The 15906-nt window shown below is 31.9% G+C and overlaps 1 protein-coding gene across 1 annotated transcript in view; it reads left to right on the top strand.

Annotated features, from left to right (window-relative positions):
• LOC114331675 (acetylcholine receptor subunit beta-like 2) overlaps positions 1 to 15906 on the top strand; it is a 158825-nt gene that overhangs the window by 106548 nt on the left and 36371 nt on the right. Inside the window, exon 8 of the mRNA XM_050643136.1 lies at positions 2652 to 2764. Within this exon, the coding sequence (XP_050499093.1) occupies positions 2652 to 2764 (113 nt within the window). The remainder of the gene's footprint in view (positions 1 to 2651; positions 2765 to 15906) is intronic.

Genomic DNA, 15906 nt, shown 5'->3' with positions numbered 1-15906 from the left:
GGGAAGTTCAGGAGAAAACGAATAGTAAATGACCGTATCAGAGAAATAATGAAGGTATAGCACACAATTGGAGACGATATTCATAGAAAACAACTTTTATGGTACGGTCATGTAGGTACCGGGTGTCCCAATAAGAATGGAGCTCGGCCATATCTCAAGAACCGTTTATACTAGAGCTTTGAAATAAAAAATTTTATAACAAAAGTTGCCTCAGGAATAGCCTGGAAATTATTTTCATAATTGTGGGCCACCGCTAGAGGGCGTAATTGAATATCGAAATTAAAAAAATCTAAATTTTACAAAATTTTCCAAATGAAGGGGCACTGGAAATCCGATTATTGTATTTTTCATCAAATTCTGCGCATATTTGATTTAACATGTTTAACTCTAACTTTGCAAATAAGAGGTGGGGGTGAGTGGGAAACTTGTTCTGAAAAAATGGCTGTAAGTCCGGTTTTGCTAAATCAAATTTTGAAAACTGGGTCTTGTTGAAGACAGATCTTTTTCTTCAATGTAAGCGTGATAATTTTGTGCCATCCTAGTAAGTAATAAGCCAGCTGGGAAGCGTTATTTAATTTTTTTCAGAAATCTAGTTTTCTTTGGAAAATATTAAATACAAGTATGCATTTTTAATCATACTTTATAAAATTAGATTAAATTAGCAATAGAATAGCGAAAACCGCATGTCGATACCTTTTTTCTATCTCAAGATATCTCGAGAAACGTGTAAATTTTATACATAACTGTTACTATCACCGGTAAACTAAGTTAATGAAAAGTAGTGTGCTGTGGAAAAAAACAAAATATCATTTTCCAGATGTCAACGTATAAAAATATAATTAATTAAAACAACAATATAAAGAGAAACAATACTATTAAAATTAAATATAACACAGAACAAAAAGAACTACTTAGTGACGACCTAAATATTCAAATTGTTGCCCATCATACACTACTCTAGATTACATTATCCAGAGAATACTAAACGCCATTCAAAGCATATCGAGAGCAGAAATTGAGACTGCTGTTCAATCTACTCTTGAAAGAGTAAATGTTTGCAACGAAAATGATGGGCAAAAATTTGAACGTTTATGTCATCACTAAATAGTTGTTTTTATTTCTTTGTAATAGGGCTTTTCAACGCTTCTCATTTGTTTCGAGCCTCTGTCATATGCCGTATAATCCGTGTATACTATTAATATACGAGATATGAACGAGGCTCGAAACAAATGAGAAGCGTTGAAAAGACCTAATATACGTTGACAGCTGGAAAATGTTTCTTTGTTGTTTCCATAGCACACTACTTTTAATGAATTATTTCATTTACCGGTGACAGTAACAGTTATGTTTTTAAATTTACACGTTTTGTAAGATATCTCGAGATAGAATAAAGGTATTAACATGCGGTTTTCGCTATTCTGTTGCTAATTTTGTCTAATTTTATAATATGGTATTAGAAATGCATATTTGTATTTAATATTTTCCAAGGAACACTAGATTTCTGAAAAAAATTAAATAACGCCTTCTAGCTGGCATATTACTCAGTAAGCTGGTTCGAAATCATAACTTTTACATTGACGAAAAAGATCTGTCTTCAACAAGACCAAGTTTGCAAAATTTTATTAAGCAGAACCTGACTCACAGCCAGTTTTTCATAACAAGGTTCCCACTCACCCCCACCTCGTATTTCCAAAGGTAGACCTAAACTTGTCAAATCAAATATGCGTAGAATTTTATGAAGAATACGACGATCGGATTTCCAATGCCCCTTCATTAGGAAAATTTTGTAAAATTTAGATTTTTTAATTTTTGATATTCAATTACGCCCTCTAGTGGTGGTCCCACAATTATGAAAATAATTTCCAGGCTTTTCCTGAGGCAACTTTTGTTATAAAATTTTTTATTTCAAAGCTCTACTATAAACGGTTCCTGAGATATGGCCGAGAGCCATTCTTATTGGGACACCCGGTACAGAGGATGACAGAAGATAGACTAACAAAACAATTGGGTACTCGGGGGTACCCAATTATTAATTTGGGTTCCGCAGAAACGCTGAAAACGTAGAAGACCAAGAAATAAGAAGCTGGAGAGAAGGCGTAGACAAGGCAATTAGAGTCAGCTACTTATATTATGAAGACGCATGGAAAGAGATGAATAGCGACTCACCAAACAGTAGCAAAGCTGATGTTCGCATAAAACTTGTGGATGAACCCAATCAAAGAAAATTAATTGAATGGAGTACGTGAGTTTTCTCGCCCAATATTTACAATGAAGCTTTGTCAATTATTGCTACATAACTTTTTAAGTAATGATATTTTTCGTCTGATTCATATCTCCCATGTTCCTGTATTAAAGTTATCTAGTACATGAAGATATTCGAGTTTATAACAGTTTTAAATTTTCGAAAAAGTTTTGTTGAAATTATTGGAGTTTTCTTAGTCTTAAGTAAATGCTATTAAATCGTGATTAAAGGCTTACTCTTATATCATGAACCATAACTTAATAATTAACTATTAATCTCAACTTTCCACTTTCCTCCCATTTAATTAAAATATTACATCATAACCCACTCTAACAATTATATAATTTTATTTTATTTTTCCTCCCATCTAACACTAATTTGCTTTTTCAATCTCTACTATTCGTTTCAGATTAAACATGGGAGAGCCCTTCACGACCGATTTTAAAATAACTACCAGAGAGCCAAGTTTCGTGCTCCAAAACTCCGAACACGAAGACGGTAAAATGAAAGCGCATTCTTCCAGTAAGTACATTTATGGATTTATTAAATAACGTTCCATTAATCCACATACCTAAAAGCCGTGAGTCACTACTGACCCTCGACACTTTTTCGCATGTAAAATCGATAGATTTTGACGTTGTAATAGAATTAAATGTTAAACTCTGTATATTTGGGACTAGCTACAGTTAGGATGTAATGACAATTGCACATTTAACTAAAAATACTTAACTTTTCGATTTCCAATTCGGAAATCATTATCAAAAGAAATCAACGGCGTAACCAGGATGATCCTAAGGGGGGAGTTACAACTTCAAACTGGCTTGATTTGTCAGCAATTCATAATGGTGTTAAGCGTATAGAGCTCAAAGTACATCCTAATGGGGGGTTATAACCCCCAAAACCCCCCTGGTTTCGCCTATGAAGGAAATTAAGAACAGTAATTTGTCCAGGAGAGGACAGAATATCGAATGAACTCCTAAAGTATGGAGGGCAAGAACTGACCAAACAATTACTAAAACTAATCCAAAAAATAATAGAACAAAAGAGAATACCACAAGAATGGAGATCAAGCATCCTAATACCTCTCTTCAAAAAGGGAGAAAAATCGGACCCGGAGAATTACAGAGGAATTAATTTATTAAACACAACACTAAAATTAACGACCAAAGTGATAACAAACAAACTGAATATAATTATATTAGCAGAAGAACAACAAGGTTTTAGGTCGGGAAGATCATGCACCGACGCTATATTTATAATGAGGCAGATTCAAGAAAAATCGTTAGAATACAACAAACCGGCATACTTATTAGGGTGGTGCGAAAAAAGTCAAGTTGATTATCCAGTATCGCTATAGTGCGGAAAAGTTGCGATTGGTAATTACAAGAAAAACAAAAGAAAAATTATTCAAATCGGACTTTATCTTCCGATCCCGCAACGGGCCTAAAGGTTATGAAAAAATGAAATTTTACCTTTTTTTCGGAAATTTTTATTAATTCTCCATGTACGTTTTATTTATCGCTATAGTAAAATTTATTTACAGTTTGCATGGTTGAGTAATAAAAACAGTAGTTTTACGTACTTAACGAATATCTTCCGATCCCGCAAGGTCAATCAAAATCTATAAAAATTTGAAATTGTTAATGATTTTGACAAATTAAAAAACATTTTGTTATCTCATTTTTCTGTTACATTGTAAAACTCTTCGCTTGTTGAAGTTATACTTCTTTACGGGCGTAATGACGGTGAAATTTTATATGGGAAAACCTAGCGACCGGGCGCATGCGCATTATAACTTTGTTCTGATTGGATGTTCAAATGACATGACAAAAATTATCCGATATGGCAGCTGTGACACAGCTGTGGGACTGTGCATGGTTTGGTTATAATGTATGCTTGTTGCGTTTTAAAATTTGTAGGAAGAGAAACAACAAACAAAAAGTTAGTTAATGGTTATACTGCCTTTTTAAATAGTTTTCATATTATATTTTTGGACTTATTTACATAGAAGAGATGATTGTTGCATGCCAATGTGAAAGCTCATCAAACTGTGCCTAGTATGAGTGCCGCAGATCTCGCTTATTCAAAGCTAATAGGCCTTGGGCCCGCATATACAATTATTATTTATGACCACACCGTTGAAACTTTTTGTACTTGTTATTTGGGTGGAGTCGGACAAATTTTGAGCTTGGCGCATTATGGTAGTGGGGCGTTTGTCTGTCAAGCGGTGACGAAGTTGTCAATTTTATGCAAGAAAAAAATTTATTACCACATTGGTCATTCTATTTTAATCAATGGATTTTGTCATATAAACAACGAAAACAATTTTGTCGGACAAAAAAATTGGGGCATATGACGCGTCGGACACGCTAAATATGTCAAATTTATGAAAATAATAAATTTATTACCACATCGATAATTTTAACGGTATCTATCATAAAACCTTTTTACAATAATGTGGTAACCTTGTCGGACAATTTTCACGGGGCATATGCGCAGTCGGACGCGCCGAAGATGTCAATTTCCTGAAAATTTTTTATTTATTACCACAGATGTCATTTTTATTTTGTACTGTTCTTTTACATGTGTAATGCATATTGGATCACTTGTCGGACAAAAATAATGGGGCGTTTTGGTACAATTAAAATAAACAATAATTTTTATGCATACAGGGTGTTTGGTAAAGAATGGGCCATAGCTTAACCTCAGGTCCCTGAGGTTAAAATAGGCCGATTTAAGCTAACTTACCTTAGTACAAAGTTTATAATAGCCGAGATACAGGGTGTCAAAGTTAAACTTTTTTTTTATTTATTATTGAATATTTCCTGATAGGTATGAGATAACAACATGAAATTTTATATCTGGGGGTTTCTTGGGTCGAGAAATCTATATTCCTTACCAAAAATTATGCATTGCCCAGAGGGCGCCACATATGCCTTTCAGCACTCATTTATTACGTTCAATTTTTTTTATTCCTCACTTTGTATAATTTTGACATTAAAATTTTTATTTTCCTATTAGTTTTACTTAAAAAAGGTATACTTCTTTCATCTTCCTAAACTCAACCGTTTTCGAGATAAACGCATTTTAAATATGCGATACACCATCATTTTTAGCATAATATCATTGTAGTTACACCCGAAAAATAACTTAAAATTTATGAAAATAATAAATTTATTACCACATAAACGCTACGCTAATTTTAACGAAATCTACCATAAAACCTTTTTACAATAATGTGGTAACCTTGTCGGACAATTTTCACGGGGCATATGCGCAGTCGGACGCGCTGAAAATGTCAATTTCCTGAAAATTTTTTATTTATTACCACAGTTGTTATTTTTATTTTGTACTGTTTTTTTTACATGTGTAATGCATATTGGATCACTTGTCGGACAAAAATAATGGGGCGTTTTGGTACAATTTAAAAAAAAATAATTTTTATACATTTTTGACTTCATATTAAATTACGTATTTTTCGGCTCATATTACCCGTATGCGCGCCAATGGTGAATATTAAATTCTTAACTGTAGTTAAAAAATGTAGTTAATAATGTAACTGTAGTTAATACCCAAAATTAATTTTGGGTACAACTCTAAGTCATCATCATCATCATCATCATCATTTGGCTCTACAACTCTATGTGAGTCTTGGCCGCGTTTATTATTTCCCTCCATTGTTGTCGGTCCTGAGCAGCTATTTCCTATTGCTGTACTCCCATTTTGCGTAGATCGCTGGCTACTGCGTCCTTCCATCTCTTTCTTGGGCGACCAACTGACCTTTTTCCATCGGGCCTTTCCCAGAATGTGGCGTTTAGAAGTCTTTCGTCACTTGATCTTAGTACGTGACCCGCCCATCGTATTCTGTTTGATTTAATGTAGCGTATTATGTTTTCATCTCCGTATATTGTCTGGAGTTCATCATTGTGTCTTCTTCTCCATTCTCCAAGTCATACCCTTTTAAATTTTTTACTTAATGTGTGTAACAATTTTCAGCTAAATCGATCTAAAAATAACCGAGAAAATCTGTTTTAAAATTTTTTTTGATAATACCTCCTCGTCGATAGCCTAAAATAATGAAGTTTTCTGTTCGTTTGCCCCAACATTTTTGTCAGACAGTTACATGTTTGTAGTTGTAACTTACTACTTTGTCGGAAAAATGGTTGTAAATATAAGGGATGCACGAACCCAGCATAATTTAAAAGTATAGTTTATTAATAAACATTAACTTTTTTGTCCGACTTTGGATTTGCCCCAATATTTTTGTCCGACACTTAAATTTTTTGATTTGGAATAAAACTACTTATAACCCGATTTGTGTCGGAAATTTTTTTTATTTCGAGAAAAAAAAACTACAGAACTGTCGACTGTCGAGTTGCCCCAATATTTTTGTCCGACACTTTGATTTTTTGATTAAGAATATAATTACTTATAACCTAATAATATTGTCGGAAAAATGGTTTTAAAGGTAAGGGTTGCACGAACCCAGTATTTTTTAAAAGACGGTTTATTAATAAAAATTAAATTTTTTGTCCGACTTTGGATTTGACCCAATATTTTTGTCGGACACTTAGATTTTTTGATTTAGAATATAACTACTTATAACCTGATACTTGTGTCGGAAATTTTTTTTAATTGGAAAAAAAAACTACACAACGATGTTTGTCGTTGTTCAAGGAGTATGTACGCAAATATCAGATCACAATTTTTCTAAAATTTTCCCTCTTGTCGGAAATTTTTTTGGAAAAATTTTGAGTACAGCTCTGCGTCTACCATTTTAAATGTTTTACTTAGTGTGTGTACCAATTTTGAGCTAAAGCGATTCAAAAATAACCAAGAAAACTGTTTTAAAATTTTTTTTGATAATACCTTCTCGTCGATAGCCCAAAAGAATTAAGTTTTCTGTTCGTTTGCCCCAAGATTTTTGTCAGACAATTACATTTTTTGTTTAAGAATATAATTACTTGTAACTTACTACCTTTGTCGGAAAAATGGTTGTAAAGATAAGGGATACACGAACCCAGCATAATTTAAAAGTATAGTTTATCAATAAAAATTAAATTTTTTGTACGAATTTGGATTTGCCCCAATATTTTTGTCGGACACTTAAATTTTTTTATTTGTAATATAACTACTTATAACCTGATACTTGTGTCGGAAATTTTTTTTATTTCGAGAAAAAAAACTACAGAACCATGTTTGTCGTTGTTCAAAGAGTATGTACGCAAATATCATATCAAAATTTTTCTAAAATTTTCCCTCTTGTCGGAAATTTTTTTGGGAAAATTTTGGGTACAGCTCTACGTCATACCCTTTTAAATATTTTACTTAGTGTTTGTACCAATTTTCAGCTAAATCGATTCAAAAATTACCGAGAAAACTGTTTTAAAATATTTTTGGATAATACCTCCTCGTCCATAGCCTAAAAGAATTAAGTTTCCTGTTCGTTTGCCCCAACATTTTTGTCAGACAATTACATTTTTTGTTCAAGAGTATAATTACTTGTAACTTACTACTTTTGTCGGAAAAATGGTTGTAAAGATAAGGGATGCACGAACCCAGAATAGTTTAAAAGTATAGTTTATTAATAAAAATTAAATTTTTTGTCCGATTTTGGATTTGCCCCACTATTTATGTCGGACACTTAGATTTTTTGATTTTTTAATATAACTACTTAAAACCTGATACATGTGCTGAAATTTTTTTTAATTCCAGAAAAAAATAGAGAATGATGTTTGTCGTTGTTCAAGGAGTATGTACACAAATTATCAGATCAAAATTTTTCTAAAATTTTCCCTCTTGTCGGAAATTTTTTTGGGAAAATTTTGGGTACAGCTCTACGTCATACCCTTTTAAATGTTTTACTTAGTGTGTGTACCAATTTTGAGCTAAATTGATTCAAAAATAACCGAGAAAACTGTTTTAAAATTTTTTTTGATAATACCTTCTCGTCGATAGCCCAAAAGAATTAACTTTTCTGTTCGTTTGCCCCAAGATTTTTGTCAGACAATTACATTTTTTGTTTAACAATATAATTACTTGTAACTTACTACCTTTGTCGGAAAAATGGTTGTAAAGGTAAGGGATACACGAACCCAGCATAATTTAAAAGTATAGTTTATCAATAAAAATTAAATTTTTTCTCCGACTTTGGATTTGCCCCAATATTTTTGTCGGACACTTAGATTTTTTGATTTGGAATATAACTACTTATAACCTGATACTTGTGTCGGAACTTTTTTTAATTCGAGAAAAAAAAAACTACAGAACAATATTTGTCGTTGTTCAAGGAGTATGTACACAAACTATCAGATCACAATTTTTCTAAAATTTTTCCTCTTGCCGGAAAATTTGTTAAGAAAATTTTGGGTTCCCACCTACGTCATACCCTTTTAAATGCTTTACTTAGTGTGTGTACCAATTTTCAGCTAAATCGATTCAAAAGTAACCGAGAAACATTGTTTTAAAATTTTTTTTTGATAATACCTCCTCGTCGATAGCCTAAAAGAATTAAGTTTTCTGTTCGTTTGCCCCAACATTTTTGTCAGACAATTACATTTTTTGTTTTAGAATATAATTACTTGTAACCTACAACTTTTGTCGGAAAAATGGTTGTAAAGATAAGGGATGCACGAACCCAGCATAATTTGAAAGTATAGTTTACTAATAAAAATAAAATTTTTTGTCCGACTGTCGAGTTGCCCCAATATTTTTGTCGGACACTTTGATTTTTTGATTAAGAATATAATTACTTATAACCTACTAATGTTGTCGGAAAAATGGTTTTAAAGGTAAGGGTTGCACGAACCCAGTATTTTTTAAAAGACAGTTTATTAATAAAAATTAAATTTTTTGTCCGACTTTGGATTTGCCCCAATATTTTTGTCGGACACTTAGATTTTTTGATTTGGAATATAACTACTTATAACCTGATACTTGTGTCGGAAATTTTTTTTTATTTCGAGAAAAAAAACTACAGAACGATGTTTGTCGTTGTTCAAGGAGTATGTACGCAAATATCAGATCACAATTTTTCTAAAATTTTCCCTCTTGTCCGAAATTGTTTTGGGAAAATTTTGGGTGCAGCTCTACGTCATACCCTTTTAAATGTTTTACTTAGTGTGTGTACCAATTTTCAGCTAAATGAATTCAAAAATAACCGAGAAAAACTGTTTTAAAATATTTTTGGATAATACCTCCTCGTCCATAGCCCAAAAGAATTAAGTTTCCTGTTCGTTTGCCCCAACATTTTTGTCAGACAACTACATTTTTTGTTTAAGAGTATAATTACTTGTATCCTACTACTTTTATCGGAAAAATGGTTTTAAAGATAAGGGATGCACGAACCCAGAATAATTTAAAAGTATAGTTTATTAATAAAAATTAAATTTTTTGTCCGACTTTGGATGTGCCCCACTATTTATGTCGGGCACTTAGATTTTTTGATTTGGAATATAACTACTTATAACCTGATACATGCGCTGAATTTTTTTTTTAATACGAGAAAAAAATACAGAACGATGTTTGTCGTTGTTCAAGGAGTATGTACACAAATTATCAGATCAAAATTATTCTAAAATTTTCCCTCTTGTCAGAAAATTTTTTTAGAAAATTTTGGGTTCCGACCCACGTCATACTCTTTTAAATGCTTTACTAAGGGCCGGTTGTTCGAAAGCTAATCAACAATGATCATTATCAAATATTGAATTACTGTCACCAACTGTCAAGTCAACTTTGTTTGGGTTGCTGAAAACATAATATGAAATTACTTATGAAATCTCATAATTTTAATCAATTATGTTTTCAGCTACCCAATAAAAGTTGACATTGACAGTTTTGGTGACAGTAATTAAATATTTGATAGTGATCATTGTTGATTAGCGTTCGAACTACCGGCCCTTAGTGTCTGTACCAATTTTCAGCTAAATCGATTCAAAAGTAACCGAGAAACACTGTTTTAAAATTTTTTTTTGATAATACCTTCTCGTCGATAGCCTAAAAGAATTAAGTTTTCTGTTCGTTTGCCCCAACATTTTTGTCAGACAATTACATTTTTTGTTTAAGAATATAATTACTTGTAACCTACTACTTTTGTCGGAAAAATGGTTGTAAAGATAAGGGATGCACGAACCCAGCATAATTTGAAAGTATATTTTACTAATAAAAATAAAATTTTTTGTCCGACTGTCGAGTTGCCCCAATATTTTTGTCCGACACTTTGATTTTTTGATTAAGAATATAATTACTTATAACCTACTAATGTTGTCGGAAAAATGGTTTTAAAGGTAAGGGTTGCACGAACCCAGTATTTTTTAAAAGACAGTTTATTAATAAAAATTAAATTTTTTGTCCGACTTTGGATTTGACCCAATATTTTTGTCGGACACTTAGATTTTTTGATTTAGAATATAACTACTTATAACCTGATACTTGTGTCGGAAATTTTTTTTAATTGGAAAAAAAAACTACAGAACGATGTTTGTCGTTGTTCAAGGAGTATGTAAGCAAATATCAGATCACAATTTTTCTAAAATTTTCCCTCTTGTCAGAAAATATTTTTTTAGAAAATTTTGGGTTCCGACCCACGTCATACCCTTTTAAATGCTTTATTTAGTGTGTGTACCAATTTTCAGCTAAATCGATTCAAAAGTAACCGAGAAACACTGTTTTAAAATTTTTTTTTGATAATACCTCCTCGTCGATAGCCTAAAAGAATTAAGTTTTCTGTTCGTTTGCCCCAACATTTTTGTCAGACAATTACATTTTTTGTTTAAGAATATAATTACTTGTAACCTACTACTTTTGTCGGAAAAATGGTTGTAAAGATAAGGGATGCACGAACCCAGCATAATTTGAAAGTATAGTTTACTAATAAAAATTAAATTTTTTGTCCGACTGTCGAGTTGCCCCAATATTTTTGTCCGACACTTTGATTTTTTGATTAAGAATATAATTACTTATAACCTACTAATGTTGTCGGAAAATGGTTTTAAAAGTAAGGGTTGCACGAACCCAGTATTTGTTAAAAGACAGTTTATTAATAAAAATTAAATTTTTTGTCCGACTTTGGATGTGCCCCACTATTTATGTCGGGCACTTAGATTTTTTGTTTTGGAATATAACTACTTATAAACTGATACATGTGCTGAAATTTTTTTTTAATACGAGAAAAAAATACAGAACGATGTTTGTCGTTGTTCAAGGAGTATGTACACAAATTATCAGATCACAATTTTTCTAAAATTTTCCCTCTTGTCAGAAAATTTTTTTAGAAAATTTTGGGTTCCGACCCACGTCATACCCTTTTAAATGCTTTACTTAGTGTGTGTACCAATTTTCAGCTAAATCGATTCAAAAGTAACCGAGAAAGACTGTTTTAAAATTTTTTTTTGATAATACCTCCTTGTCGATAGCCTAAAAGAATTAAGTTTTCTGTTCGTTTGCCCCAACATTTTTGTCAGACAATTACATTTTTTGTTTAAGAATATAATTACTTGTAACCTACTACTTTTGTCGGAAAAATGGTTGTAAAAATAAGGGATGCACGAACCCAGCATAATTTGAAAGTATATTTTACTAATAAAAATAAAATTTTTTGTCCGACTGTCGAGTTGCCCCAATATTTTTGTCCGACACTTTGATTTTTTGATTAAGAATATAATTACTTATAACCTACTAATGTTGTCGGAAAAATGGTTTTAAAGGTAAGGGTTGCACGAACCCAGTATTTTTTAAAAGACAGTTTATTAATAAAAATTAAATTTTTTGTCCGACTTTGGATTTGACCCAATATTTTTGTCGGACACTTAGATTTTTTGATTTAGAATATAACTACTTATAACCTGATACTTGTGTCGGAAATTTTTTTTAATTGGAAAAAAAAACTACAGAACGATGTTTGTCGTTGTTCAAGGAGTATGTAAGCAAATATCAGATCACAATTTTTCTAAAACTTTCCCTCTTGTCAGAAAATTTTTTAAGAAAATTTTGGGTACAGCTCTACGTCATACCCTTTTAAATGTTTTACTTAGTGTGTGTACCAATTTTGAGCTAAATCGATTCAAAAATAACCGAGAAAACCCTTTTAAAATTTTTTGATATTACTTTCTCGTCGATAGCCTAAAAAATTAAGTTTTCTGTTCGTTTGCCCCAAGATTTTTGTCAAACAATGACATTTTTTGTTTAAGAATCTAATTACTTGTAACTTACTACCTTTGTCGGAAAAATGGTTGTAAAGATAAGGGGTACAAGAACCCAGCATAATTTAAAAGTATAATTTATCAATAAAAATTAAATTTTTTGTCCGACTTTGGATTTGCCCCAATATTTTTGTCGGACACTTAGATTTTTTGATTTGGAATATAACTACTTGTAACCTGATACTTGTGTCGGAAATTTTTTTTTATTTCGAGAAAAAAATCTACCGAGCGATGTTTGTTGTTGTTCAAGGAGTATGTACGCAAATATCAGATCACAATTTTTCTAAAATTTTCCCTCTTGTCCGAAATTTTTTTGGGAAAACTTTGGGTACAGCTCTACGTCATACCCTTTTAAATGTTTTACTTAGTGTGTGTACCAATTTTCAGCTAAATCGATTCAAAAATAACCGAGAAAAACTGTTTTAAAATATTTTTGGATAATACCTCCTCGTCCATAGCCTAAAAGAATTAAGTTTCCTGTTCGTTTGCCCCAACATTTTTGTCAGACAATTACATTTTTTGTTTAAGAGTATAATTACTTGTATCCTACTACTTTTGTCGGAAAAATGGTTGTAAAGATAAGGGATGCACGAACCCAGAATAATTTAAAAGTATAGTTTATTAATAAAAATTAAATTTTTTGTCCGACTTTGGATGTGCCCCACTATTTATGTCGGGCACTTAGATTTTTTGATTTGGAATATAACTACTTATAACCTGATACATGTGCTGAAAAATTTTTTTTTTAATTCGAGAAAAAAATACAGAACGATATTTGTCGTTGTTCAAGGAGTATATACACACATTATCAGATCACAATTTTTCTAAAATTTTCCCTCTTGTCGGAAGATTTTTTAAGAAAATTTTGGGTTACGACCTACGTCATACCCTTTTAAATGCTTTACTTAGTGTGTGTACCAATTTTCAGCTAAATCGATTCAAAAGTAACCGAGAAACTCTGTTTTAAAATTTTTTTTTGATAATACCTCCTCGTCGATAGCCTAAAAGAATTAAGTTTTCTGTTCGTTTGCCCCAACATTTTTGTCAGACAATTACATTTTTTGTTTAAGAATATAATTACTTGTAACCTACTACTTTTGTCGGAAAAATGGTTGTAAAATAAGAGATGCACGAACCCAGCATAATTGGAAAGTATAGTTTACTAATAAAAATTAAATTTTTTGTCCGACTGTCGAGTTGCCCCAATATTTTTGTCCGACACTTTGATTTTTTGATTAAGAATATAATTACTTATAACCTACTAATGTTGTCGGAAAAATGGTTGTAAATAAAAAAATTTCAGGAAATTGACATCTTCGGCGCGTCCGACTGCGCGTATGCCCCGTGAAAATTGTCCGACAAGGTTACCACATTATTGTAAAAATGCTTTATGGTAGATACCGTTAAAATTATCCATGTGGTAATAAATTTATTATTTTCATAAATTTGACATATTTAGCGTGTCCGACGCGTCGTATGCCCCAATATTTTTTTCCGACAAAATTGTTTTCGTTGTTTATATGATAAAATCCATTGATTAAAATAGAATGACCAATGTGGTAATAAATTTTTTTCTTGCATAAAGTTGACAACTTCGTCACCGCTTGACAGACAAACGCCCCACTACCATAATGCGCCAAGCTCAAAATTTGTCCGACTCCACCCAAATAACAAGTACAAAAAGTTTCAACGGTGTGGTCATAAATAATAATTGTATATGCGGGCCCAAGGCCTATAAATAATCTTTCACTGGTAAGTGTTTTATAAATAGTTGATCAAATTTTGTTATGATATTTGAACATAGCCACTTCGCACGACGCAATTGATTGCGAAATTTATTAGTCGTTATACGGGCTCCGATACCTACCTTGAACCTACCAAAATACATAAGTAGTATGTAATACTTTTATTTTACACCTTAATATTCACCTAATATATTGTCTTCTTACCCTATGTTTTGTTGTATTTTTTCAATTCTAAATCATTTCAATTCAAAATCAAAATAATTTGATTTACATAAGTTAAAAATGTCAAAAGGTTAATCTGTTTAGTTAGACGATCTTCGCACATAATGACAAGCTGTGTCTGTAGCGCAGTTTTAATGCGGGTGAATCCCAATACAACGCAAATACCAGCCGCGTGGTAAGTTGGTTCGAATCCCAATAGAAACTTTTATTTTTTTATTTTTTTTTATACATTTTATGATTGTAAGTATATTTATTATATAATTTTATTTTCAGAAAATACGTATTTAGTTAAAAAATTTTCCGACAATTAATGTTCAGAAATCATTTGTGGCATTTTTAATGTGTTTGTGTGTGTTTTATTTTTTTATTATTTTAATTTTTGGCACTGTTTTAATAAAAATGTTTGAGAAGTATTAAGTATAAATTAATTTAATATTTAAATAAAATATAAATAAAAAGTATATTAATTTCGTTTATAATCATATAATCATATAATCATATAATAGAAGTATAACTTCTTACGTGCGTACAAAGTACACACACATTCTTTTTTAGATATTGTATAATAAATAATATTTAAACGACCCAGAATTCAAAACAAGAAGGTGGTTGAACTTTTTACTCCACCCACACCCTTCTCTCCATAAAACCAATGCGTGTGTGTTTTTTTACATTATTTACATAGTACATTTCTTTTTCATTTGTTTGTGTCCATCTTTTAAACGTCAACTTTGAATTTTGATTTGGTGGTAAAATCTGGCAGCATGGACCTTGATTTAAGTGTTGCCTTGATGAATCCATCTCTTGATTAGATCCCACATAACTATATTAGACGATACTTCCGTGACCAAACTCTACGTACCGCTAGACAGCTTGCATATGACAGGGATGGTTTTGTACATTCCAGTCTGGCGTGATGCCTGATATAATGTGGGAACTTATATCTTCATTTGTAACGCTTTCAAGAACTGGTGGAGAAGTTAGTTTTGCAACATTCCAATCTAATATTTCAGTGTAGTCCTGTGCTTCAAAATTTAAAGTAGGAGGGATGAAATTTCTAATACGTTTGCCCTTGGCTTTAGTCTAACTAGCTTTTAACACTCTCCTTAGCCCTAGCTCTCTAATGTGTTTCCTTTCTCCCTAGTACTCGAAATTTTAAAGCACGGGACTAAACTGAAATAATAGACTGGAATATAATGTTGCAAAACTATTGCAGACTGTTGCAAAACTATCTTCTCCACCACTTCTTCGAAGTGTCAAATGAAGATATAAGTTCTTGCATTACATCGGGCGACATACCAGACTGAAATGTACAAAACTATCTCTGACACACGCAAGCTGATGAGAGGTGCCTAAAGTCGGTCACGGAAGCATCGTCTAATGCAGGGGAGGCAAACCTGTCGATCGCGACCCCTAGGTCAGTCGATCCATGGCAAGAAGAAATTATCTACCTACCTACCTATTCCCGTCCTAAATATTACGAAAATTCCTAGTCGGT

The sequence above is a fragment of the Diabrotica virgifera genome, chromosome 2, assembly GCF_917563875.1.
Source record: "Diabrotica virgifera virgifera chromosome 2, PGI_DIABVI_V3a".
Classification (NCBI taxonomy): Eukaryota; Metazoa; Arthropoda; class Insecta; order Coleoptera; family Chrysomelidae; genus Diabrotica; species Diabrotica virgifera.
The sequence above is the reverse complement of the archived record's forward strand: the minus strand, read 5'-3'. Positions and strand labels throughout refer to the sequence as shown.